Raw genomic sequence first — 25401 nt, 5'->3', positions numbered from 1 at the left:
TTCAAAAAATATTCTCTTCTACTTTTACTGGCTTATCTAAACTTCAGCTGTCTCACCCCTTTTCCCTACTATTATTTCTAAGTCACTGACAACAGCTGCTCTACCACTGACCAACTTTGTGACTCTAAACAAATACCAGTGGCCTTATCTTATTTTCAGACAATTTAGGTGAAAATACATTATGTTACAAAAGCCGCCATAAAAAGATAAAAAGACAGCTCGACATTTTCAATACATATAACTGACCACCAAAACATTATTAGCCAGAACTATGAATCATTTTTTTAAAAAGACAGAATATACTATGGAAAAACAGAAAAAGGCAAATCAGGTATTCCACAAAAAAGAAAGCACCAAGAGCAAAGAAATATTTGAAAAGATATTCACCTTCCTTTACAATTTTCATGGCAATACAGATGGTAGTAACATAAAACAAGAAATAAACCAATGTCCATGGATAGGAGAATGGATAAATGGTATAAATGGATAAATAGTGGTATACCTACATAATAGAATACTACATACAACAATGCCATGCTTCCCAGGTGTGTCAATGGTAAAGAATCTGCCTGCCAATTTAGGAGATGCAGGTTTCATCCCTGGGTCAGGAAGATCCCCTGGAGGAGGAAATGGCAACCCACTCCAGTATTCTTTCCTGGATAATCCCATGGACAGAGGAGCCTGACAGGCTATAGTTCATGGGGTCACAAACACTCAGACACAACTGAGACTGAGCACACACACTGCACATACATACAGCTATATGCAAGATATTCATGAGTCTCAGAAACACAGTTTTTAAAAACTTGCAGAAGACAACGTTCAGCGTGATACCATTTTTACTAAGCAATAACAAGCAAACATTAACAATTTTATTTACAGAGATTTATAAACACAGTAAAATTTAATTTAGAGCAAAAGATTTATTAACACAAAACTCTGGAGAGTGCTCACCTCTGTAGAGAAAGTGGTGGAAGGGCAGAGCCCAGAGTATCTTTACCAGCGCTGGTAACGTACTAATACTTAAATTTGATGAGGCGTTCTTTTGCATTGCACTTCACATTTTCTAAATGTTATGTTTATTCTTTTGTATGCAATAAATATTTACATAATAGTACTTCAAATATAGCATTAACAATAAGATGAGACTTCTCATATTGCGCACATTTATTTTTGCCACTCCTTTTAAAATTCTACCTAAGCATGGCATGACAGTTTGCTACTTTACGATATTTCCATCCAGGGTATGTTGATTGGCTACCTATCCACCAACATACAACATATGTATGCTATATACACTTACATCATATAGACTGTGATAAAAAATTAACCAAGAGTTGTAACTTACCTAACGTAAGCCTATGGAGCAAGCAGCAACTTACTTCTTGAATTTTTTCACTGATAGGGAATGCTTTCATGGCTTCTACCACAATATTATAACACCTGACATTGCCACTCATGAGGACTTCAACATTACTACCTAAATTTAAAGAAATCATAATTATCAATATGGCAATAATTTTCTCCATTGAAATATGCATACAAAAACATCTCATAGAGATTTTAAATACACAGAAGTATAATGGCTACAATACCAAATTTAAATGTCATTTTCTGTCAAATAGCTATAAAAATACTGTTGTTCATTGTTAATATAACAGAATTTAGAACTCATTTCTAGGACTAAGGGAAAGTTGCTTTATTCCTGTATCTTGGCTTAAAAATGTAAACAAATAGGGAAATCTGAAAAATGCTTTTATGTAAGTCAAAATATGTAAAGTCCTGGCCATTAGTTTTCAAATAAATGAATTTGGGGCCTGTTTCCTAATAAGGCAGTATTCCATTGGATAATAGATTTTAATTGTTCTTTTTTCTCAAACTAATAGAAAGAAAAGCAAGATTATATCACATAACAGAAGAGCTAGAATCAGCCATGATCTATTCCTATTCATTCCAGAAGGGCAGCAGAATAGCCAGTGTAAAAGCCACAAAACCAAGCTTCCTGAAGGCTCTGCCACAGACAGGGAAAAGAATGGATGAAGGTGAGAGAAGAGACAGAATTTTAAAATATATGACTAAGAGATAAACATAAATGAACCACAAGGAAGGAAAGAATTCACTGGAAAAGGCAATTAATCAATAGAGAGAGTATGTGAAACCATGTGGAGAAAATTAATTTATATGTCTCAATGAAACATTTACTATTCTTAAAACAGACAGAAAAAGGTGTGCAAAACAATTTTCTTTCTTTTTGGGGGGGCACAATCAAACTAACTTTTTTTCCTAAAATTACATTTTTAATGTTCAAATTGTACTTTAAAAAATACTAAATATGAAAAAAGCTGTTGTAATTAAAGAAAATGGCCTCTTAAAACAATTACCTGCTTTTACTCAGAACCGTAGATATGATTTGCTCTAGATTCAAAGGTAGTCTAAAACGCTTGCTTTTGTATTTTTAGTTGCCACTTTCTTTGACCTTTTCATTATGAATCAGCCCATTTACAGTGAGGATACGTCAATGTGGGTGGAAAAAAATGAATTTCAAAAGAGCCAGTACAAAACAAATAAATATATAGCCAAGGAAAGGCAAAATGAAAAATATATTCAGTTTGTTGGTAGGAGATGACTCAGAGAAGTTTAAATTCTATTTTCCGGGCGCAGTCCAATGATGGCAGAGGAATAGGGTGGGGAGACCACTTTCTCCCCCACAAATTCATTGAAAGATCATTTGAACACTAAGCAAATTCCACAAAACAACTTCTGGATGCTGGTGGAGGACACCAGGCACCCGGAAAGGCAGCCCACTCTCTTCAAAAGGAGGTAGGACAAAATATAAAAGATAAAAAGAGAGACAAAAGAGTTAGGGACTGAGACCCATCCCAGTGAGGGAGTCGTGAAGGAGGCGAATTTTCCAAACACCAGGAAACCCTCTAACCAGCAGGTCTGTGGGGAGTTTTGGACTCTCAGAGAGCAACATAACCATGAGGAAAAAAAACAAAAAACTTTCCAAAACTGAACCAGGAAGAACTAGAAAATCTTAACAGACCCATCACAAGCACAGAAATTGAAAGTGTAATCAGAAATCTTCCAGCAAACAAAAGCCCAGGACCAGACGGCTTCACAGATGAATTCTACCAAAAATTTAGAGAAGAGCTAACCCCTATTCTACTCAAACTCTTCCAGAAAGTTGCAGAGGAAGGTAAACTTCCTAACTCATTCTATGAGGCCACCATCACCCTAATACCAAAACCAGACAAAGATGCCACAAAAAAAGAAAACTACAGGCCAATATCACTGACGAACATAGACGCAAAAATCCTTAAGAAAATTCTAGCAAACAGAATCCAACAACATACTAAAAAGATCATATAGCATGACCAAGTGGGCTTTATCCCAGGGATGCAAGGATTATTTAATATCTGCAAATCAATCAATGTGATACACCACATTAACAAACTGGAAGATAAAACCATATGATTATCTCAATAGATGCAGAGAAAGCCTTTGACAAAATTCAACATCCATTTATAATAAAAACCCTCAGAAAGAAGGCATAGAAGGAACATACCTCAACATAATAAAAGCCATTTATGATAAACCCACAGCAAATATTATCCTCAATGGTGAAAAATTGAAAGCATTTCCCCTAAAGCCAGGAAGAAGACAAGGGTGTCCACTCTCACCACTACTATTCAACATAGATTTGGAAGTTTTAGCCACAGCAATTAGAGAAGAAAAAGGAATAAAAGGAATCCAGATTGGAAAAGAAGAAGTAAAATTCTGTTTGCAGATGACATGATCCTATACATAGAAAACCCTAGAGACTCCACCAGAAAATTACTACAGCTTATCAATGAATATAGTAAAGTTGCAGGATATAAAATTAACACACAGAAATCCCTTGCATTCTTATACACTAACAATGAGAAAACAAAGAGAAATTAAGGAAATAATTCCATTCACCATTGCAATGAAAAGAATAAAATTCTTAGGAATAAATCTACCTAAAGAAACAAAAGACCTATATATAGAAAACTATAAAACACTGATGAAAGAAATCAAAGATGACACAAATAGATGGAGAAATATACCATGTTCATAAATCGGAAGAATCAATATACTGAAAATGAGTATACTACCCAAAGCAATCTGTAGATTCAATGCAATCCCTATCAAGCTACCAATGGTATTTGTTCAGAGAATTACAACAAATAATTCCACAATTTGTATTGAAATACAAAAAACCTTGAAAAGCCAAAGCAATCTTGAGAAAGAAGAATGGAACAGGAGGAATCAACTTACCTGACCTCAGACTATACTACAAAGCTACAGTCATCAAGACAGTATGGTACTGGCACAAAGACAGAAATATAGATCAATGGAACAAAATAGAAAGCCCAGAGATAAATCCACACACCTATGGACACCTTATCTTTGACAAAGGAGGCAAGAATATACAATGGAGAAAAGACAATCTCTTTAACAAGTGGTGCTGGGAAAACTGGTCAACCACTTGTAAAAGAATGAAACTAGAACACTTTATAATATCATACACAAAAATAAACTCAAAATGGATGAAAGGTCTAAATGTAAGACCAGAAAGTATAAAACTCCTAGAGGAAAACATAGGCAAAACACTCTGACATTAATCACAGCAGGATCCTCTATGACCCACCTCCCAGAGTAATGGAAATAAAAGCAAAAAATAAACAAATGGGACCTAATTAAACTTAAAAGCTTTTGCACAACAAAGGAAACTATAAGCAAGGTGAAAAGACAGCCTTCAGAATGGGAGAAAATAACAGCAAGCAAAGCAACTGACAAAGAATTAATCTCAAAAATATACAAGCAGCTCCTGCAGCTCAATTCCAGAAAAAAAACAACCCAATCAAAAAATGGGCCAAAGAACTAAATAGACATTTCTCCAAAGAAGACATACAGATGGCTAACAAATACATGAAAAGATGCTCAACATCACTCATTATCAGAGAAATGCAAATCAAAACCACAATGAGGTACCATCTCACGCTGGTCAGAATGGCTACTATCAAAAAGTCTACAAACAAAAAATGCTGGAGAGGGTACAGAGAAAAGGGAACCCTCTTACACTGTTGGTGGGAATGCAAACTAGTACAGCCACTATGGAAAACAGCATGGAGATTCCTTAAAAAACTGGAAATAGAACTATACGACTCAGCAATCCCACTGCTGGGCATACACACTGAGGAACCAAAATTGAAAGAGACACGTGTACCTCAGTGTTCATCGCAGCACTGTTTTCAATAGCCAGGACATGGAAGAAACCTAGATGTTCATCGGCAGACAAATAGATAAGCAAGTTTTGGTACACACACACAATGGAATATTACTCAGCTATTAAAAAGAATGCATTTGAATCAGTTCTAATGAGGTGGATGAAACTGGAGCCTATTATACAGAGTGAAGTAAGTCAGAAAGAAAAACACCAATACAATATATTAATGCATATATATGGAATTTAGAAAGATGGTAATGATGACTCTATATGCAAGACAGCAGAAGAGACACAGTGTAAAGAACAGTCTTTTGGACTCTGTGGGAGAGGGAGAGGGTGGGATGATTTGAGAGAATAGCAATGACACATGTATATTATCATATGTGAAATAGATCGCCAGTCCAGATTCGATGCATGAGACAGGGTGCTCAGGGCTGGTCCAGTGGGACGACCCTGAGAGATGGGGTGTAGAGGGGGGTGGAAGAGGGTTCAAGATGGGGAACACATGTACTCCTATGGCTGATTCATGTCGATGTATGGCAAAAACCACTAAAATACTGTAAATTAATTAGCCTCTAATTAAAATAAATTAATTTAAAAATAAATAAATAAATTCCATTTTCCATTATTGTTCAGCCCCATCTACTTTAACAGTTTAACTTTCCATGAGTAAAATTTTATAACCATTACTAAGAAAGAGCATTCTTTCACAAGAGTTTTTACTGAAGTCTCATATCTGTAAGATTCCATGTCTGAAATCATATGTTTATTATATATATTTACTATGTATATATGAGATACAAAGTATGTAGTAATACTGTCAAAGTTTTAACCACACTTATTATATTACATTATCAGGTACTACTCTACATTTTTAACATTATTTAACTGATTTAATCCTCACACATGTGAAGACGAAATTATTACCAGATAAATGCATGTGTAAATCCTGTACAAGCCCAAATACGTAATAAACGAAATACAAAATGCTCAAGTGTACTTATAAAACAGAAGGAATTGAAATCTGAAGTAATAGAAGCATTCACTGGTGGCATACAGACCAAATTAATTTTTTTGTACTTTTTTATTATAAAAGTGGCTAGATTTCAAAGCATCACCAAAATGCGAACCAAGAATCACAAAATAAAGTTCAAACTCCTTTCTGTGACTTTTCAGACCTTTTAGCATCTGATTATGTCTCCAGCCTCATCCACTAATTCTTATCAAGCCCTTCCCTCACCTCCATTAATCAGCATACAAGCAGATGCTCAGGGCTCTGCATGTGCATTTCACACACACATGCATCCACACACTTACAAATATAGCTTACTGAGCTACTTTTATCCTCTTGATATTTCTACGCTTTCTTGCTCTAGGATCTTTTCACTTTAAGATGTCCACCCTTGGGTTACTGCCTGCAGCTCTACTTCATCTCACATTTTTCTGCACACAAAGCTGTCCTCATCATTCAAGACTCTGCTGAGAGATCTTGCCTCACTCCCTGTTTGTTCTCATAACTCTAAGTACTTCTGCCAACATTTGCCTTATAATACTCTGTAATCACTTCTGTGCTTATCTGTATCTTGTGCAGTACTATGGGAATAGAAAAGGCAAGACATATTTATATTTTTGCTACTATTTCCCCAGCACAAAGCCCAGAGCCAGCAGCAGTACTAAATCAATAAACAAAAATTAATCAGATGAATAAACAAATGAATGGCTTTATCACCTACAGGTTTCCAATAAAAACATTTTGAAACACACTCAGAAAGAACATATATTGTAATTTTCAGGTTCAAAAAAGAAACCATGTATGCAGGCTACTTACAAGGAATTGCTAAGGAATGTAAACAGTGCAGTACATGGAGCACAATTTCCTCTTCATCTTCAAAATTTTTTAATGCACTGAGCAATATCATATAATCTTTATTCTCAACAAATTCAGTCAGTTGTTCCTCTGAAACTAAAAAATGAAAGACAAAATACTGACAGAGCTGAAACATGATTTAAAAGTTTAATTACTCAAAAATATACTACTTTTTGTTGTCCCCTTTTCCTCCTGTCCCCAACCCCTCCCAGCATCACAGTCTTTTCCAATGAGTCAACTCTTCGCATCAGGTGGCCAAAGTACTGGAGTTTCAGCTTTAGCATCATTCCTTCCAAAGAACACACAGGACTGATCTCCTTTAGAATGGACTGGTTGGATCTCCTTGCAGTTCAAGGGACTCTCAAGAGTCTTCTCCAACACCACAGTTCAAAAGCATCAATTCTTCTGCACTCAGCTTTCTTCAACAAATGTCCTCATTAATTTTCATAATTAGTCTTTGGATCAAGCAGTGAGTTTCATTTAGAGTCATTTTATTGGATGGGAACCTCAAAAACATGTATAAAAATCTGGTTTATCTGGCCTGAGAATAACACTGACATAAATGTTAGAAAATGCAGCACTCTTCATGATCAACATTAGTTTCTGTTGTTCAACTTTATACCAATAGTCCATGTAGTATAATGTGAAATTGATTGGGTTCTTTTAATAAAGGTGGAGTGTCACCAAATCTTCTCATTTTATGGAACAGTTTCCAGAGCATAGTTTTAAATTTTGAAAATTCACTTTACAGGTGTCACTAAGTCCTGGGGAACCTGAAACTCTTCAAAACTTCAGAAGTGTTTCTAGTCTACATTTACAATCACATTGTTAGCGTTGATCTTTCTATCACAGTAAGATCTTCTTTTCAACATTCCTTGGTGCCTCTTCACAGGTCTTGGATCCCACAACACTGGAGAGAATTATGTTAACCCTTCTTTCATGAATAATGATGTGCCCTTAAACTGCAGCACAGACGATTACAAGCTCTCAAGACAATAACTCCTCAAATTCTATTCTGCCCAATTCTTATCAAAAGCTTAGTTGCCAGATGTAACATTTAGAGAAGATAGCCTGAGAGACATGCACCTCCTCCATTCCTCTCCTCCACCAAGCCCCTTCATCAGAGAGCTGAGGCCCAGGCCCAAACTGTGCTCTTTGATAGTCTTTCACTGAAATGACACTGCGTTCCTTACAGAATGTGCGCATTTTATCACCTCATCCAGGGAGACTCAAGGAGGATTTTCCCCAAGTCTCCCATGATTGCTTCTTCTGATTAATGGGTTTACTTTTATTTCAAGTAACTTTGTAATCAATGTTTCTGCCTCTTTCCTTTGCCTGATAGAAAGCAAAGTACCGAATTTCTGGTCCATCTCTCTGCAAAGATACAGGATCTGAAGCAATAAATTTAACCTAGCATCATGTTTTCCCTTCACCCATTTCCTCATTCATTTTTCCCTTCTAATGTATTATAAATATCTATAAACTATTTTAAGTCTTCTTAGAATAAGGCAGGAAATTAAACAGTATAAGGTGATCTATTCCAGTCCTGGATCCGCCAGAAACTGGAATAGGCAAACTGGTATGGACACAGGCCCCACGAGGTTCTTCTTATTCTAAACCCTGACCATTGTTGGCTCTCACAATGACATAAAAGGTGCTCTCAAAAAACTTAGTCAAATGAACTGTAATGGAGATAACTAGCTGTGTGCCTTCAGGCAGGTTACTCATTTCACTTCTCTGATCCATTTCCTCATCAAGCCAGTGGAAGAACCAAAGGTTCCAACTAACTATAAAATTACATGGCTATCTCTGTCATCAATCTCAGTGTTATGTGATAAAATACATATTAGTCTTATTCCTAAGGGAAACTTTGTAAACTTTCTGTTCTTTAGCCAGAGCCTTGAGCAATGTCTAAAATCTCTGGTGATGACTTAACATCATAAACCCAAATTTAACCTGTGCTTGACTTCATAGTTTTACTTTTTTCTTTTTTAACTCCTACACATCCGGTTTACAAAGTGAACCTATGCCTTGTTAAGCAATGGAAGAAAGTTTACTACAATTACATAATTTATAATCCATGAATGAAATTTATTCTGTAAAAAACAAGCAATATTTCTGAATTAACTCCATTATCTATCCTTCACTGACAACTCAAATTTTAATAAATAGTATAGTTTTAAATATCTTCTTATCATGATAATTAATCCTACTTTTCCTACTATAAATCCTTATAAACCCTTTTTTCTTATATAAATATCAATATAAAGAGTTTGACATTTTTAAATACCTCTCTCAAACAGCACATGTAAAACTTTACATCCAAGTTTCTGGACTTCATCACTGGCTGAAAATGTGCGCATGGCATCGAAGATTAACAAGAAAATATCACTTTCTTCATCCAATATCAGCAAAGTGATTTTACCTATTTTGAAGAGAATAATAAGCTCCAAGTAAATAGCTGCTTTAACATTTAATGTCTTAATTTTTACATGAGGGCTATGATGGTTTGTGAACTTCTCTTTTTGATGAACCAATTAATTGCCCCAGCTGTTAGCCCTATCAAGATCTATGGTCTTTCTAAATGAGATAAATCCCTAGTACACTTTCCTATAACTTTATGATTCCCAATCAATGACCATTACCAAGACCTCTTGCCCCAAACTCCTGAAATATTTCTGCCTCTTAAACAACATCATCTGAATGCTCCATGGCCACCCCAAACCTCACCTACTCCAATTGCATCTCTTCATCAATGATACCACCTTGGATCCAATAGTTACCAGGGAAATTTAAGTCATCTTCCTTCTTTCATTCTCCCTCTTCTCATTCTGCCCAACCAAAGAATCAACTCATACTAAGTCCTTCAAGTCTAACCTCTAAATATTTCAAAAAGTCCTTTTGAACTAGGCCCCTCCATTTCTATTTTGTTCTGGACCCCATCCCCTCTCACCTAGAATGCAAACACAATTGCTTAACTGCTCTGCTTGGTGCAAACTCCTACCTAACTAGTTGATCCCCTGCACTATATTTCTATAACATAAATGTGATCTATAATTCCCTTTGAAGTCTTCTAAGACATTCTCATACTCCTCAATCTGACAAACGAGACACTTCACAGATTACATGTATCTCATCAGCCTCATGTCCCTCCCTGAACTACTGACTCCAAACACGCTAAGCTCTCTGCTCATCACAAACACATTTCCTTTGATATAAATTTTTGCATTTGCACTAGCTGAGTGGAATGCCCTTGCCCTTTTCTACACCAAATATAATGCTACCTTAATTCAAGGCATAACATAAACAGCACCTATTCAGTCAATAAAAACTGTAGGAGGGGTAGTCATAGCATACACGTGTACAGCACATAACACATCAGACTTAGGTTGAAGCACTGACAGTTCACTCTAACATGTGTAAATCACCACAGCCCCACGAGACAGATGCAATCCTCATGTCAGAGATGAGAAAACAACCACAGAAGTGACCCAGTAACTCTGCCCAAAGTGAACAAACAAGAGTCAGAGCTGGATTAAAATTTAGACAGGTCACGGACATGCCCTTAAATCCCACAAATAAGCCGAGCTTCTCTCTGTGTTCCTATGGTAGTTTTCTTCCTATTTCTGTTATGGTACTTTTCTTATTAAACTGAAATTATCTCTTTAAATGCTTTTTATCTCTTTGTTGGGCTGTTCAATTCTGTAGCCACTAATCGCATGAGGCTACTTAAACTCAAATTTAAATTAAGTAAAATTAAATAAAATTAAAATTTAGCTCCTCACATTTCCCAAGTTCAACCACCACATACGGCTATGAGCCATGATTTTAAACATGTACAGTATTTCCTTCATTGCAAAAAGCTGTATTAGACAATGCTGCTAGACTGTGAACTTCTTCATTGCAGGAACTCTGCCTCAGCTGTCTGAGAGTTCTCTAGTAGCCAGCGTAGCAGTAAGTGCCCAATAACTATCGCATCAGTTAACAAATAAGCCAAACAAAAAGTGATTCATAAATTAGCCTCTAATAAAGTATCTGAAATGAACTCTAAAACACTTTACAAACTTCCCTAAAAACTCAAAATTCTCAATGGTATAGGGAAGAAATTAACTAGTCTTTTGCAAAACACATATCAAATTTCTTAACTGTCTGCATGCTGCTAATCTCAACATATTCATATTGCGAGATTTTTCAAATTCATAAACCACCTGTCCATCGCCAAATGCAGAATAAATCTTCACACACTCCCAAAAAAGACTCCCAAGGATGAGTTTAAGATAAATCATGATTAAGACTAGTTTGGAGGAGGAAATGACAAACCACTCCACTATTCTTGCCTGGAGAATCCCATGGACATAGGTGCCTGGTGGGCTACAGTCCATGGGGTCACAAGAGTTGGACAAAACTTGGCAACTAAACCGCCAAGACTAGTTAGCAAATTCTATTACATATTGTAATAAAAGGCTCTGGTGAAGTGGTGAGGACCTTCAGACCTTTCCTATCCCTCTTCTTTTATTCTCTGATCTTCACCCTCTGTCTTCCTTTTTCTTTCTCCTAATGGGCCTTCATCACTTGGCAGGGATTATGAAAGCATTTAAAATCTTACCACCCACACTTCCAGCTCCTCTCATGCTCTCCTCCTAGACCTCTGCAATGTTGCAAATGCTGTTCTCTTGACCTCAAGTACCCTTCACACGTTGAAGGAAAGCCTCCCTATCCTTTCTGATTAGCTTCCCTGTAAGCAGTCTTTCTTCTTAGAATCTTACATCACAGCAAGTGTCCAGCACAGCAATGATCACAACGATTGCACCAGAGCAACTCTTTGTTTCCAGGTCCATTATCCTTCAAGCAGAAGTTTACTCAGGAAAAGAACCTGACATGTGAAATAAGAACCTGTTTCTACTGCTTTTTGCTGAGGCAATCTCTCTGGTTTCAGGGTTCACTCAAGGGATGTTTTGAGGATTATGTTTTTAAAAGCATATGAAGTATTTTACATGTTAAACCTAGCATTTAGCAAGCACAAAAGAAGAAAGGCTATATATTTTTATTATGACATATTACTATTGTCATACTCTACATGTTTTATAGAAAGTACATTAGAGATATAATGGAGAACAAATACTCATGACAGGACACGTATGGCTAACAAACTAATGGGAATATGAGATGCGGGACCAGATCAGAGGAGCAAAGCTGAGGACAGAAATTAAATTTGGGAATAATATACAAGGTGATGTTTAAGGCCAATATGTTGGGTGGTATTTTTGAGAGAAAAAGTTTAGAGAAAAGAGATAAGGAGAGAAAAGGAAAATGGATACACAGAATTTTGGAAATCATCAATATTGAGGTTATAATATTATATTTTTTAAAAAAGTTAAAATATATTCAGTAAATGGTTTAAATTATTTTTTAACTTGTGTCAACATTAGAAATATGGGTGTATATATACTACCTGAAGTTAGGAGAAGATCTAAGGCCTTCAATCCAACTGTTGTCAGGTTGACACTGGCATTATGAACTGTTAGCATTTTAAGAATCAATCTGTAATTAAAAACAAAAATCAAGATCATCCTAGATGTTTATTCTTTTAGATATTGTCTCTTACTCATCTACATTGTTATTTATCTCATTGCACTTCATTCCCTATATTGAAGCTAGTGTGTTTTTTTCCCTATAAACCTGAGCCAGGCTTACAATGATTAACAGGGAATTATGAGTCTCAACAGAAAAGTTATAACTTTTTCCTCAAAATATTTTTCAATTATTAACTATTTCACTCAATTCTATATTCAAAATAATACAGAACTAAATGTACTAAGGGATTAGTCATTTTATATGTGATACAAACTTGTGAATATTATGTGACACATATTTATGTATTAAATTATAGAGATGTAATTAAAATGTTAGCTTGTATACAAAAATTAAAAACCATTTGAATATTTATATTATTCACTTTTTATTATTTTTAAAAGAGAAATTGATATTATAGAAAGTGAACCTAGTATATCAGTAATATTGTCAGTTCAAATACATTTGATTTGAGCCCCTGAGTTATTAATTTTAAAATATACAGGCTGTAGTCTATTTCTACTCAGGGCTGACTAATTTTAAAAATACAATCTATAGTTTATTCCTACCTAGTGCTGCTTGGCTTTCTATTGTTAGAAAATAGAGCTTCCATGGCTTCACTTAGATTCAAGAAACTCGGCACATGGTCTCTAGCGATGAGGTAAGGAATTGAGAGACTCCTTCAACTCTGTTAATTCTCCTCCTACCTACACTGCCCCTACCTCTTCTTGAATCATTCCCACTATTCCTGACTTCATTACCACACAAGAGATTTCGCCTTTAGTACTGTAAGCCTTTAGGGAGGAAAAGTCCTTGAATACCAGGAGATATGTTTCACAATAACTATTGGCTGGAAATGATCTAATATACTCCACTATAGAGAAGAGTGTGTCTATATTGTTCACACTACTTCTGGCCTAAAGGAGGGGTGTAATAAATACCCGATGAACCGAAGATGAATAAATGATGAGTGAGCAAATAAATGAATGAAAAGAAACTTCCTGCAGAAACATTCACGTAAGTTAACTGGAACATTCAGTTTGTACTAAAATATGACTAAGTATGTTTTCCAAGTCTCCCTAAAGTTACAGATTACAAACCTTTGGGGATTTTGGAAATTCTCATCCAAACCAAGGGACACATAACATTATAACTATTAATTGCAGGCATATTATGCCTAATTCTTCATTAAATGCTGTATTCCCTTGAGTTAATACTTTTCTTGTTATAGCCCATCACACTTTTGCCCTATAGGAATGCAACTTTATCTAATGCTTTTGGAGGGTGGCACCTGACTTTAGAACAATCACCTTTAGAGAAAAATAAGTTTTCTGAAGAAAGGGTCATAAAATGTTAACAGCCCTCCTGGCCAGAAGTTGATGTAAATCACCTAAAACTTTTGCATATGATAAGTGTGCAGAAATAAAGCCTGGCTTCGATAAGGATCAAGGACTGCTGACCTTGCATGACTATACCCCTTCCCCCATTATCCTCTGCTGCTGCTGCTGCTGCTGCTAAGTCGCTTCAGTCGTGTCCAACTCTGTGCGACCCCATAGACGGCAGCCCACCAGGCTCCCCCGTCCCTGGGATTCTCCAGGCAAGAACACTGGAGTGGGTTGCCATTTCCTTCTCCAATGCATGAAAGTGAAAAGTGAAAGTGAAGTCGCTCAGTCGTGTCCGACTCTTAGCGACCCCATGGACTGTAGCCCGCCAGGCTCCTCCATCCGTGGGATTTTCCAGGCAAAAGTACTGGAGTGGGGTGCCCTCTATGCATAACTTAAGGTATAAAAACTACTTTGGAAAATAAAGTGCGGGCCTTGCTCACCAAAAAATAAATAAATAAATAAATGTTGTATTCTTTATTATTGACATAGAATTTCAGGGATTAGTTTGGAGATGAGAATATCTATTAATTGTAAACAGTCTCTTTGCAAAGCACACTCTTTAATGCTAGAATCTGAAAAACAGCAACTCATATTTATCAAAGATGGAAAAATACACAAGCATAGGTGTACTCGCCTATGAACAAACAGCTCTTATTTGTCTACACTTGCAGCCACGGTTAAAACTAATAGAGATGTAAAATTTAGTTTTGCATTAATTATGTTCTCCACAGCAATATATCTTTGGAAATTAAAGTATTCACTTTTCTGAGGTAAAGAAAAGTCACATTAAGTATAAAGAACACCTAAACTTGATGACAGAAGATATTTTATTAAATGTCAAGAAACAAAAAAGTTATCCAACAGTTATCCAAAGTTATCCAAAAAGGATTTTCCTGGAAACACAGAAAAAATTTTCTTAACTAATTATGGCTAAAGAAGTAGTTTCGAAGTCATTGTGTTGAAAACTGCAATAACATAGCTAGTAAATAGCTATCAAGATTTGGCTGCAGATGTGCTGAAAGATAATTTCCTCTTTTTCCTTCATTTTGAAAGCTGCATTTAAGCTCATTAAATATATACATATGAATATACATAAATGTGCTTTTTAAAGACAGTAAAGCATACATTTCTAAATTGCGTGGAAAATCCCATGGACGGAGGAGCCTGGTGGGCTGCAGTCCATGGGGTCGCTAAGAGTCGGGTGCGACTGAGCAACTTCACTTTCACTTTTCACTTTCATACATTGGAGAAGGAAATGGCAACCCACTCCAGTGTTCTTGCCTGGAGAATCCCAGGGACGGGGGAGCCTGGTGGGCTGCCGTCTATGGGGTCGCACAGAGTTGGACACAACTGAAGAGACTTAGCAGCAGCAGCAGCAGCAGCAGAGAACATTTTAGTTTCCATATGTTTGTTTTGAAGAAGTAGTGGTTTGTGTCCTGTGCGTGTGCTAAGTCGCTTCAGTCATGTCCTGCTTGGTGCAACCCTATGGACTGTAGCCACCAGGCTCCTCTGTCCGTGGGACTCTCCAGGCAAGAATACTGGAGTGGGTTGCTGTGCCCTCCTCCAGGGGATCATCCCAACCCAAGGACTGAACCCAAGTCTCTTCAGTCTCCTGTATTGGTGGTAGGGTTCTTTACCACTAGCGCCACCTGGGAGGCCAGTGTTTTGTGTCAATTCTACTATTAAAAAGTAAAAAAAAAAAAAAAGAAAGAAAGAAAGAAATCTATTATTCGCTTGAATTCATAAGCATTCATCAACAATCTACAATTTAATCAATTGTATAACTATTATTATATTAAAATAACAACATCTAACATTTTACCTCAAATAAGCTCTCTATAAATGTAAATCATTGATTCAAGGAAAACTACATGTATTTTAAAGGATTTTTATCAGTTTGGCTTGAATTGCAAATACAGTGTATCAAGAAAAGGGCTGTCATACAGATATTTAGTGCAGTATATTTTTACATACTTACTGGTGAACCCCAAGGACTTCCCAATCATGTCCAATATCATGGGGTCCCATTAAGCTTTGCATTGTATTTGGACAGATTTCTATTAATTTGCATAAAAGTGACCAACCCACCTAAAAATAAGAAACAAATATTCACATTTTAAAACAAACACACATATATTGAACATATTTAGTCAAAGAATCTCTTCATTCTTAATAGACTAGGTGACTATTATTTTAAAATAGTTATTTTAAAACAAACTTATATTCAAAATTATACTAAAAAGGAGTATAACAAAATTATACTCAAAAAGCAAGTCATACAATTAGAAAACATCTTTCTCCAAAAATCTACTGAAAGGGCATACAAAAAGTAATATTTCTGAATGATAAAGGAAACAAATTGCTTATTGTCTAAATAAAAAGCAATAAAATAAAACTTAAAAAATAGTTTTAGAGGACATACCAAGACTATGACGTACAGGAAAGGCTGATCTCAGGGCTTTGTACTTTTTAAGGCACATCCACCTGACAGAATTTATTTTAGATATTTAGGATTTTAACTAAAAGAAGAAATGAAGTAGTTTGGAATGGAAGATTAGGAAAAGCCAGAGATTTTGACGGCCAAGTGTAAATTATCAGGAAAGACGGCTCCCCAGATAATAAAGCTAGGACAAATGGCAAGAGAAGCAGCACTGTCTGATGACAGTGTAACGTCTTTCACAGGAAGAAGAGAAAGGCACTATGAGATGGAGAGCAGGCAGAACTTTTCAATGGACTCCTCTAGACTTCTTCAGTGTACCTAAATATGGGTTGATGAGGTCGAGACATCACAAATGTCCTTTAAGTCTTTCATATTTCCAAATGAATTATGATTTTACTGATGCATTTTAAATATACCTTCATTCACTTCACTTATACAAGTGATGCCAGATTGAGTAAGTTGCTCTTTACTTCTAAAACATACATTTTTAAATATTAATGATACTTTAATTAACTCACTCTTCCTGCCATATATTTCTCTCCAAATATAAGGACTCTTCAATTCTTTTTACTTTGTTACAAAACTACACTTGATATGGTCAAAAAAAGAATATGCATAGATATTCAGTTCTACAGATTCATGGAGAAGTGCCTAACCATGATGTGTGATAAATACCAATATAATATGAATTTTGAAAGCTGGATTCACTGTCAGCTAGAGTTGCTCAGGGAAGAAAATAATACAGAAAAAGTGTGATTTGAGTCAGATTTCAAAAGAACTACAAATTTGTTCACTTAAAACAGTGCAAGGGAAACTTCTAAAACTGATGAGCTGTGAGGAAGAGAAGTAAGATTCTAAATAGTCCTCAGGCTGCCAGAGAGGGGTCCATTGCTAAATGTGACTGAATGTGTGAATTGGAGCTGAGTGGCACAGAGTTGGATGACCAGGGGAGAAATTTCTATGCATCTGAAGAGGAATAATGGCACACATTTCCTAATTGTTTACAGGAATAAACAAGGGGTATTTAATATGATAAAAGTGTTTATACAAGAGTTATTTACAAATACTATTTCCAGATCTTTTCTGGATTAAGCATGAATTGCTTTACTCTGTCATTACTTGCTCTTACACAATTTCAAATTCCTTGAAAAGGAAGCAATTTTTGACAGCTATTTTTACCTATATTTGAGTAGACATCCTCCTCCACGTAAGCCGAACAGATATTGACAATCCAGATGCCATAGAAACTGGCTATTTCTGTGCTTTCATAAAATATATCAAGATTTTTTCAACTAAGTATTTCAAAAGTAACATTTGGAACAGTTTCTGGAGGGAAATAAATCATAAATCACACAGGATGCTATACTCATCTCTGCACCTGCATGGCTGACTCAAGGAAAAACCCTGTTTTGCTTTGGTTGGTGAAATAGCAGCATCAGTAAAATTGCTTTGCAAAAAGACTGAAGTAACTGAGCTTCTATGATTAAATAGAATCGCTAGCTGCAAAGTGGAGGTAACAAATGATCCATTAATGTATTCAATTAAAAGCTTATCTTTCAAAAAGAGAAACCTCCCATCTTGGACAGTCGTAATACAATTGGTAGTTTCACTTCATTATAATTATTCTGTAAACTCAAGTTATCTAATTAATGCACAATGGGAAACATCTAGGGTTTAAAGAAAATTTTAGTCACTTGCATATATTTCACTCACATCAAAGATGGAAACTGTGTGAATAAAGTAATGTAAAACTGAAGAACACAGAGAAATGTTCAGATGATTTGCAGGAAAAGAAATTTGTAAGACAAATAGCCTAAGTATCAACTGTCTAAAGACTGTGATTATTAAGGAGAACTAATAAAGTATGAAAAGACATTGAAAATAAAAATTCAGAGTCAGGAATGTCATGTTAAATTCTAAAAACAAACCTTGATGTTTATTTTTGAAGGGTAATTTAATTCCCTAAATTCATCAAGTGCTTTTATTTCAGTACTTTCAGCTGATTCAAATGTATAAAGCTTTTTACCAGTAATATGCATAAATTTGAAGAAGACAATATTTTCTTTTGAGTATTAAAACATCCCTTTGATAAGATCAATGATAATTTAAATCAATAACGTCAGTAGGCATAGCATGGCCACAATATTTGTACCAAACCACTATACTCTTTAGTTATACAAAAAGCTTGTGAATTCAGCACCTATTGTATTATGAAAAAAGATTTTGAAGGTGTGTGAAACTTGAGTTCTGACTCTGTTACTTGCTCTGTGGTCCTAAATGAGCTATTTACTCTGAGAAAAAAATATTCAGTGAGATTTCTGAAAGGGAAGCAGATTTCATCAAGAATCAAATGATAACTACACAAACATAATGCCTTTTGCAGGTTAATATACTGCGCTGCAACTAGTAATTCTATTCCATTAAATCACCAAATCAAAAGACAATTCCTGATTTTCTTACATACTCTGTCTTTGGTACCTACTGGGCAAGGATATTGAATGACATTCATAACTACCCCAAACAAACATGTCTGGGCTCTGGCAGTTTCTAAAATGAAGAAAAATTAGGAGGTGGGTATGTTGCAGACTCCCTTGGATTCTCAAGTCTAGCACTACCTCCTCTGCAGACCAAGCCTACCCAGGGCCCAGCTGTTCAGAGTTGTACCTGGCAGAGGAGACTCTACCAAAAACAGAATCCAAGAATGGAGTGTGACAAACAAGGCAATTTTGAACACCAAAGCAGAGGCAAGTAAGAAGGATGATGTGGGTGGAGAGCAGCAAGCACAAAAGGCCAGTGCGGGAGAGTGAATCATGTTTCATAGGCAAAATTTCAGACACTGGGTGTTAAAAGAATAGTGTCTTTATCATGCCTCCATTTTTTTCTTGATCTTATTTACTAACAGCCTGAAAATCAATAGTCAGATGGGATATACTTCAGTTGAAGAAAAATAAAAGTACCCGTTTATCTCACATATATAGATCTTCATATAAAAGCTAGGTATATGGTTCACCCAAGCTAGACATAGCTGGACACAGAGATTAAGCATAAGATAATTGATACAGACAGAGATTCAGATAATTCTTACATAGGTCTAGCCTCTCAAGTAGATATTAAGAAACACTGCACCTAGATAGAGTTCAAAGTTCAATTCTCTTTCCGTTTAGAATCTAACATGCAAATGAGAAAACTTATGTCAGTTCCCTAAATCTCAAAATCTACAAAGGAAGTTAACCTTAAGCAGTAATTTTGTTTTGACGTAATTTTCATCTTAAGGCTCCTTTTCAAATATATCTGAGATATTTAACAAATTTCTGGGTTTCCTATGATACAGGTTCTAAAAGGTTCACTTTTACATTCATTTTATATGAAAACAGTTGAGAAGTACAGATTTAAACTTACAAGGGAATCCTAAAACATTACTCTCTTAAGATAATACAAGGTGTACTACAACTAAAGAAGGCTAGAAATCTGTCTTCAAGTTTAAAAAAGAAAACCTTAAACCTATGAGAGTTTGCCAGTAACTTCAATTAATTAATTATTAATTCTATTATTGTTCATTATTCCTCTTTCCCAAACTATTCACAATGATGTCATCTCTAGAACATGCTGTACATTGGGAAGAATCTTAGAATAATTTCATTTAAACACTTACGAACACATCTAGCCAATGAAAGAAACCAAACCTCAACCCATTATTATTCCCCTCCCATCACCATCCATATTCTGTCAAAAAGTTACATCTTAATGATAATTAAGGAGCACAGAGTAGGCCCTCTTACACCGTTAACATTTGATAATGATTTAACAATGCTTCCATCTTAAAACCACAGACAGTGGTTTGTCAGGACAAATCTCAGAAATAACCCAGAACTCTGGGTACAAAGTATCAGTAGAAAAACACCTATTTCCAAAGAAGGGGAAATGGGCGAAATGAAAGCAACTCTTTTACCTGCTGCACACTAGCGACTCTCATATAGGAGTCCAAGACGATCAACAGAGGCACGTGGACATTTTTGTCTTGAAATAACTTGGAGGCTGGAAAAGAAGGGGGTTAAGGGAAAGGAGCAAAGTCACGATTCATGGCACCCTTTTAAGTCTGAAAAGGAGGGAGAAAGCAGAAGAAATGAGCGCAAGACCTTCCTAGAATTGTCGGTTCTTTTCTGCCCAAAGGAGTAGAGAGCTTTCGACTTCTCAAGAGTGCAGGTTTGTGTGGCCACAAAGTTGGGAGGAGAAAGTTTGTTAAAAAGGCCTGGGAAAGCGGCGGGGGGTGGGGGGGGGGGGTGCGGTGCGGGCGGTAAGCAACAGTTTCCCGACAAAAGATTACCGTGATCGGCGTAAGTAAACACCAGCATATCCTCCAGGATTTGAACCAGCGTCTCTATCTGTTTTCCTTCCTGGACATTGTTCAGCCTAACTATCAACTTCTTCAGAGATTCCTCGTCCTCCTCCTCGCACCCCTGGCAGCTGCCACTGGCCATGACCGACCCTGCTCCAAACTGGCCGCCCCTCCTGCACTAAGGCCGAGAGCTCCGGGAAGGAAGAAGACGAGCCCAGCTCACCGGCCGTAGCCAGCACTCACAGCCAGCCGCATCAGCACCCACGCCCGCCTATTTATGCAAAGGTGGCGGCTCCCCGCCCTCTCTCGGAGCCCTCCTCCTCAGCGTCCTCCTCCCCCACCCAAGGCCAAAACCCCGAGCAGGAGCCTGCAGGAGAGAAGGCCGAGGTGTGGCCCAGCGTAGAACCTTGCCGGGTGGGCAGGACTAGCGAGAGCGGCCCGGCCCGAGTGAGGCCGCGCCCGTGTCCCCCGCGCGGCCGAGTCGAGACCCTGGGCGGGCGCAGCCTCCCGGGACCGGATCCCGCCCGCCCGGGTGGAGGGGCCGGGAGTCGCGCAGGAAGAAACCGACTCAGCGGACTCCGCCTAATTGCCCAGGCCCCGGGCACTTCAGAGGCCGAGGAGGCGTGTGGTCCTCATCCCGGGCCACCCCCTGACCCGCCAGCCTGGTCTCCTGCAGCCCGCGGAACCTCTGGGAACTAGGAAGAAGAAAAAAGCCGCCGCAGATCTCCAGATCCAAGAATAGAAATCGGGGCCTTGGGAAAAGAGAACGCCGCCCAGTTGGCCCCTTTTAGGAAAACGTTCTCTTTGGAGTTCCCCCTATTGGGAGATGAGGAATTTTCCCCCCGAGGATGGACATAGTTAAGCAACCAAAATGTGCTTTTCTATGGTTGCTACGACTTGTTTGTAGGAAAGGAAATAAAGACATTTTCCTGTTAACTGAGGCTCTGTTGGCCAAAAGGCCACGAAAATTAGCTTTTGAAAATTTGAGTTTGCACTAGATAAGATTCTGAAAATTGGGGCACACCAAAAAGTAATGGATTCTCATTGCAATTAAAACTAGAGAGAAACAAACACGTGGTAAATGATATGAACAGGTGACAGATACAAACCTAAACGTTGTTCTGTTGATATTCAAAATTACTACAGTGTTTGAAAAAAGTATTATAGTAATGTATTTTTCAAGAAGAGAAGCCTGAGCAAGAAAAAGAAAGACAAGGCTGGACAGAGATGACCTATTGCCTTCAGATCTGTCCTGGAATACGGGTGAAGTCATTCACAAAGAAGAAGATTGAACTGGAAGTTAGTACTTGACAATTTAAATCCTTCTATTTCACTTCGGTTACCCAGTTCTGACGACAATTTTGAAATGGATTACAGCTACTTACCCTTCTTTTACTGATGAGGAAATGGAGATTTAGAGTGGGGTCGCTAAGGGAAGCATTGTTGGTATCACAGGGTTGGGAAGTTGAGTCAGGACTTAAATACAGGTAGATGTCTTAACCTCAAACTTAAGGTTCTTTATACTCTACCACTTTAATCAAGTCATGGCAGTGTTTACCTTAGGGCTTCCCTCATAGCTCAGTTGGTAAAGAATCTACCTGCAGTGCAGGAGACTCCGGTTTGATTCCTGGGTCTAGTTAACAGAATGAAAAGGCAAACTTCAAGCACAAATTCATGATAGAAGTAGTGGTCAGTGGAAAATCAAATGGTGCTGGAAGAGTTCACTAGCTTCCTGGGAAGAAAAAAATAAAACAGACATTGCTAATTGCATCAAATTACCAAAACAAATTCCAGCTGGATTAAAAAGTTACTGAAAGTAACTAAAAATAAAATGTAAATTAACAGTTATTTAATCTTGGTATGAGGAAACAAAAACTAAGAAACTACAGACTGATACATGTGACTCCATAAAAATTCAAATTTTCTGCAGTCAAAGAAAACAACATAAAACTAAAAAGCAAATGGCAAACTGAACAAAAAATATTATAACACATATGACAAAAACAATCAGACTTAATCTTTTAAAAGTTGTTACAAATCAGTGGGGGGAAATCACACTCTACAGGTACCCCAGAAGAAAAATGGATTAAAGTTTTGAGCCAGAAATTCACTGTGAATGGGAAATAAGCATAAGAAAAGTATATTCATAATTATACAAAAATTGTAACATTTTATAAAATGTAATTTTCTGTGTATATGAGTGTACAATAATAAAAATGAGAGAGAGAACCAGGAATACATTCCAAAGATATTTTTAAAACCTTTATGAAGAAATTATTAAACTATATTAAAAGGCGTTGCACCCCACTCCAGTACTCTTGCCTGGAAAATCCATGGACGGAGGAGCCTGGTAGGCTGCAGTCCATGGGGTCGCGAAGAGTCGGACACGACTGAGCGACTTCACTTTCACTTTTCACTTTCATGCATTGGAGAGGGAAATGGCAACCCACTCCAGTGTTCTTGCCTGGAGAATCCCAGGAACGGGGGAGCCTGGTGGGCTGCCGTCTATGGGGTCACACAGAGTCGGACACGACTGACATGACTTAGCAGCAAAAGGCATTATTAACAAGGTATAAATAAGTGAATAGGCCATATCAATTAATGAGTTTAACTACCAAAAAGATGCAAATTACCCCCACAGAGTAATAAAAAACAGACTAATGAAAATCTAAGCAAGATAGCAAGTTTTTTTTTTTTTTTTCAATGAAACGGACGGGCCTAGAACAGAAGAGACACTTTTGGAAAAGGACAAAACAGAATTGCCCAATTAGACATTGATTCAGGGCGTCTTAACAGCCTTTATCAGTTTCCTAGCGTGGAAAAAGCGCCTGACAATGTCTTCCTGTGAATTAGAAAAATGTACACCTCCTTCCAGGCAGACACAGTTCTGTATCAGGGTGCACAGAGGCATGACTTGGACTTCAGACTCCACTCATCCTGTCACCCTGGTGTCCTAATGCAAGGTATATGAAGCAATGTGTTGACTGTTATTATGTTGTAAGAGCTAATCTGTGCAAAAAGCCAATGAAAGAGTATCTGGAACCCAGAAACATACCTTTACATATTTGAAAATTATATGAGAGATGTTGCAGTGTGTAACAGTGAAAAGAGAATAGATTATTTATTTAATAAATGAATCTGAGACTATTGGTTGTAGGAAAAAATATTAAAACCTTTACCTCAGACACCATATTAAAAAATAAATTCCATTGAGCAATTTTATATGAAAAACATAACTAAATGTTTTGAAAGTTTTGAGGGGGAATGACATTTTATGACATTAAGCTACTGAAAGGTAAGACATAATCATAACAGTTCATAAAGGAAAAGATTAAATAACACAGGGAGCCCAGTCCAGGGCTCTGTGACAACCTAGAGAGGTAGCATGAGGGGTGGGGGGTGGAAGGGGGACTCAGGAGGGAGCGCACATATGTATACTTATGGCTGATTCATGTTGTTGAATGGCAGAAACAGCATAACATTGTAAAGCAATTATCCTCCAATTTAAAGTAGAAAATAAATAAAGGAAAAGACTGTTAAATTCAAATACATTAAAATTTTTAAAATGTATACAAAGACCCAACCAACCAAGTTAAAAGATGACCCCAAGCTGGACGTTTTTTGCAATGCACATAACCAAGAAAATGTTAATAAGAATATGTAAAAAACTACCATAAATCATTAAGAAAAAGATAGTCTAGTTTATGTGTAAAAGACATAAAAGGCATTTACAGAAGAGAAAATGCCATTTAAGTCTATCAAAGATGCTCAGCCCCACTAAAAACAGAAGCACAAATCAAAGTCATAATGAGCTATGATTTCACACCCCTCAGATTAACCAAAAATGTAAAGTTTGATAATGCCAATGATTTCCTAGAATATGGAGGAACTGTAAGAACTATAGAAGCTTCCCAGATGGCTCAGTGGCTAAAGAATCCTCCTTCAGTGCAGGAGATGCAAGAGACTTGGGTTCAATCCCTGGGTTGGAAAGACCCCCCTGGAAGAAGGGCATGACAATCCACTCCAGTATTCTTGCCTGGAGAATACATGGACAGAGGAGCCTGGCAGGCTTCAGTCCATGGGATGGCAAAGAGTCAGACACAACTGAAGCGACTTATCATGGACATAAGAAATATAGAATACTTATATAATACCTGTGAGACTGTAAATCAAAAAAATCACTTTGGAAATCTATATGGAAGTATCTATAGTGTTGACAATGTGAGCATCTTATGACCCAGCAGTTTCTAAGGATATTCCTTGGAGACACTCTCACATATGCATAGGAAATTTGTATTAAAATGTTCAGTTTGGCATTCTTTGCTTATAATGAAAATGAAAACCACTTGAATATCCATCAACACTTACATTTCATTATGTAATAGACTTACGTAAATCTGTGAAAATTACTGAACAAGAGCTTCATGAATGCATGCATGCTAAGTTGCTTCAGTTGTATCCAATTCTTGGTGACACTATGGACTGTAAGCCCTCCAGGCTCCTCTGTCCATGGGATTCTCCAGGCAAGAATACTGGAGTGGGTAGCCA

General features: G+C 37.0%; 1 protein-coding gene across 3 annotated transcripts in view; it reads right to left on the bottom strand.

Moving 5' to 3' along the window:
* The window catches only part of LRRK2 (leucine rich repeat kinase 2), a 210429-nt gene extending 188988 nt beyond the window's left edge, over nt 1-21441 (bottom strand). The window contains exons 1-7 of one of the 3 annotated variants that reach the window (XM_070370619.1): nt 20842-21441; nt 20467-20552; nt 16056-16165; nt 12574-12662; nt 9412-9546; nt 7083-7217; nt 1349-1480 (exon numbers count right to left, since the gene is read on the bottom strand). In XM_070370619.1, the coding sequence (XP_070226720.1) occupies nt 1349-1480; nt 7083-7217; nt 9412-9546; nt 12574-12662; nt 16056-16165; nt 20467-20552; nt 20842-20995 (841 nt within the window). In that variant the 5' untranslated portion in view covers nt 20996-21441. The remainder of the gene's footprint in view (nt 1-1348; nt 1481-7082; nt 7218-9411; nt 9547-12573; nt 12663-16055; nt 16166-20466; nt 20553-20841) is intronic. The other 2 variants (XM_070370618.1, XM_070370620.1) reach the window with 2 other exon arrangements.
* Between the last annotated feature and the right edge of the window lie 3960 nt (nt 21442-25401).

This window comes from Bos mutus, chromosome 5 (genome assembly GCF_027580195.1).
Source record: "Bos mutus isolate GX-2022 chromosome 5, NWIPB_WYAK_1.1, whole genome shotgun sequence".
Taxonomy (NCBI): domain Eukaryota; kingdom Metazoa; phylum Chordata; class Mammalia; order Artiodactyla; family Bovidae; genus Bos; species Bos mutus.
The sequence above is the reverse complement of the archived record's forward strand: the minus strand, read 5'-3'. Positions and strand labels throughout refer to the sequence as shown.